This window comes from Sphaeroforma arctica, assembly GCF_001186125.1.
Source record: "Sphaeroforma arctica JP610 unplaced genomic scaffold supercont1.12531, whole genome shotgun sequence".
NCBI classification, from domain to species: domain Eukaryota; class Ichthyosporea; order Ichthyophonida; genus Sphaeroforma; species Sphaeroforma arctica.
The window spans coordinates 1-725 of NW_014028027.1; the positions used below are offsets into that span (position 1 = coordinate 1).

Consider the following 725-nt stretch of genomic DNA (forward strand, 5'->3'; position numbering starts at 1 on the left):
TCCAGTTTGGTCAGCGGCTGGAATGTGGTTTCCTGGTCCAATACTAGCACACGTTTCCATAGCAGCATTAGGACTAGAGGTCTGATCGAAGCGTCCAAAATCCATACAAGAAAGATACTCGTCCATACTTACATCTATAGCCGCTTGTAGAACGGGGTCCGTGGTGTCTTATGTACGGTAACCCAGAAAGTTAGAGTGAGACTTCAATGTTGTGAGCGAGGTACTTTTATACTGCCCCGTGTTAGTGGGGATGGTGGTTCACAGATCAGGGCCAAGTGGTGAAGCGTCACTCGAAGATGTAGGTTATTTTGAGTCAAAATAACCATCTGCACGCATTGATGATCCCCCCCCCCGTCACGTACCACCCGAAAATATTTACGGTGAGTGTATAAAATGCGGGGTCCACACAGAAATAGAATCACAATTCTCTGAATGAAAACATAGAAACATACTAAAAAACAACAACAATAAAACAATATTTCATGATGATTTTTGCAAGACTAGCATCACGCACCACAGTGGGCCTCGGTCTCTTGTTCGTTACGACGTTTGCCGTTGCCGTGCCCTTTGCTGTTCCCGTTCCTGTCATCCCGACCCACCGTCTTACCGTGGTGGACATCGCCGTGTCCACGCAGTTTGTTAACGAAACGCAGACCGAGGCCATTATCGCGGATCTGGCCTGTGTCTTACGCAATATATCATCGGGAAACATCAGCGTACACACA

At 47.2% G+C, this 725-nt stretch overlaps 1 protein-coding gene across 1 annotated transcript; it reads right to left on the minus strand.

Annotated features, from left to right (window-relative positions):
- Positions 1–506: 506 nt before the first annotated feature.
- SARC_17878 (hypothetical protein) lies at positions 507–685 on the minus strand (the record flags this gene model as incomplete). The annotated part of the gene is made up of 1 exon (XM_014288036.1): positions 507–685. A coding segment is annotated over one exon (179 nt), but the record flags the coding sequence as incomplete, so codon positions are not given.
- Between the last annotated feature and the right edge of the window lie 40 nt (positions 686–725).